Source organism: Austrofundulus limnaeus, unplaced genomic scaffold, assembly GCF_001266775.1.
Source record: "Austrofundulus limnaeus strain Quisiro unplaced genomic scaffold, Austrofundulus_limnaeus-1.0 Scaffold20, whole genome shotgun sequence".
Taxonomy (NCBI): Eukaryota; Metazoa; Chordata; class Actinopteri; order Cyprinodontiformes; family Rivulidae; genus Austrofundulus; species Austrofundulus limnaeus.
Window position 1 is genome coordinate 1,834,733 of NW_013952422.1, and position 2,059 is coordinate 1,836,791.

General features: G+C 38.8%; 1 protein-coding gene across 1 annotated transcript in view; it reads left to right on the forward strand.

Moving 5' to 3' along the window:
* Positions 1–181: 181 nt before the first annotated feature.
* Positions 182–2,059, forward strand: part of gmcl1 (germ cell-less, spermatogenesis associated) — a gene marked incomplete in the record, with an annotated part of 9,016 nt that continues 7,138 nt past the window's right edge. Inside the window, 5 exon segments of the mRNA XM_014003813.1 lie at positions 182–519; positions 1,266–1,443; positions 1,543–1,666; positions 1,742–1,838; positions 1,915–2,012. Of these exon segments, the coding sequence (XP_013859267.1) occupies positions 1,268–1,443; positions 1,543–1,666; positions 1,742–1,838; positions 1,915–2,012 (495 nt within the window).

Below are 2,059 nucleotides of genomic sequence, written 5' to 3' on the forward strand. Positions count from 1 at the left end.
ACGCCAGTTATATATTTATACATTTATTTCCAATAATGATAGGTTTGGTCCTCCATAGATTACTGAGATGCATCAGGAAAGTTATTTTTATTGTTTGATCAGAGCCAAAGTGCACAGTTACTTCCCTTATTTAACACCAGGGGGCGACGTCGTGCGCAGCTGTCGCGTGTGTGACATTGCTAAAACAAACTACCGAGAGAAGAAGAAGAAAGAAGAATGAAGCTGTATGCTACATATTTTAACATCCTCTCTCATCTCTGATTTCACGTTTATCGTTATTAGGAAAATGTAACTGAAACTAAATTAAATTTTGCATTTGGATGGCTTATATAAAGACAGCAGACGGTCAGAAAAAAAACGTTGTTAACTCTTCCGATTCGTGTTTTTACTGGTGAATTTGTGATCTCAGCTGAGCTAGCTCTCAGGTTAGCTCCTCTGTTTTTCGTCAACGTTTGACAGAAAATCAGCCGTGGTTTTGCTTCACATCTCACCTTCAGCTATTGTTGTGAAAATCCCCAGGTAAGTTCTTGTTTTTAAAGTCATATATGATGGATTACACTTTACTCGGAGTTTATAGTATCAGCCACTGTTTAACATCAAGTCTTTCTTACACTGAACTTGTTTTTTCTAATCAGTCATGTTTGTCAATTAAGTATGTCCTTTTAGATTATTTGATCATGGTTTGACATAAAGGACTTGAAGTTTTTAATTTTCACTCAAAAGTCGTAATTTGTCATTGTTTCTTATTTTAAACTGTAACAAGCATTTTTAATTCACTAAACTGACAATAAATAAACATATATTTACTGACTAATTAGGATATGCAGTTCTGTCACACACCTGTCTAAAAGTAAGAACTACAACACAATCTAGTTTGACTGCATTTTGAGGAAATTGTAACCAGAAACTAGTGCACAGTTGATCTGAGTGATCACCTTTTATTCTAACAATGCATGCATATATTTCCTGATAGATGTTTAACAGCACCTGTGTTGTGGCTGCAACTGTTACAAAAAATCATTAGGGATGTGTGTCTTGAAATAATGTCGTTATATTGCTCTACAGGAATCTTAATAGTCATTCTGAAGCTATTCTGACACCTGACCTGCTAACTGACTTAATTTATCTCAATACTACAATAATTACTAAAAACTCAAATGTAACCAGCTTCAATGAAGTTGATTTTAAAAGCTTTTTCATGGGTTAAATTTGCATAATTGTTGACCATTTTCTGATTTAGTTTTTCTGTTTTCATTTCCCTGCAGAGATGGGAAGCCTGGGCAGCAGGTTCCAGTCCCCGTCTCAGGGAGCAGAAGAAGCAGCGCAGGGTACGAGCAGCAGTCGCAGGCACAGCTGCGAGTGTAAAAAGAGGAAACGAAACGCTCAGTGCGACTGCGAAAGCGAACAAGAGGAGGAAGACGACATACTGGAAACACCCCGCAGGCAAGTCCGGTCAGCGTGTTTAACTCAGGATCGTTTTCCTTCACTCTGAATCTCACGTTTGTGTGTTCTCTCTGCCTTTGCTTTGTTTTCCTCAAGCAGGAAGAAGTTAAAAAGCACCTCAAAATACATTTACCAGACATTATTTCTTAACGGGGAAAACAGTGACATTCGCATCTGTGCTCTGGGGCAGGAGTGGAACCTCCACAAAGTTTATCTGTGTCAGGTAAAACCTCAAAGACACTATTCTAATCTTATGTGTCTGTAATTCATAATTTTCTGTTACTGCTCCTCCTTACAGTCGGGGTATTTCTCTAGCATGTTCAGCGGATCTTGGAAGGAGTCCCACATGATGGAAATCAATTTAGAGATCCCGGACCAGAACATTGATGCTGAAGGTGAGAGTCAGTAACAAACAGAGATGTTTTTAAAATCATCTTTATTGGTTACTAACAGCTCTGTGCTGTCCTGCAGCTCTTCAGGTCGTGTTCGGGTCTCTGTATCGTGACGATGTTCTGATCAAACCCAGCAGGGTCATCAGTATTCTTGCGGCTGCTTGTATGCTGCAGCTGGTCAGTGCATCTGAACCGACCGTGTAGATTTTGTAAAAAAAAAAAAA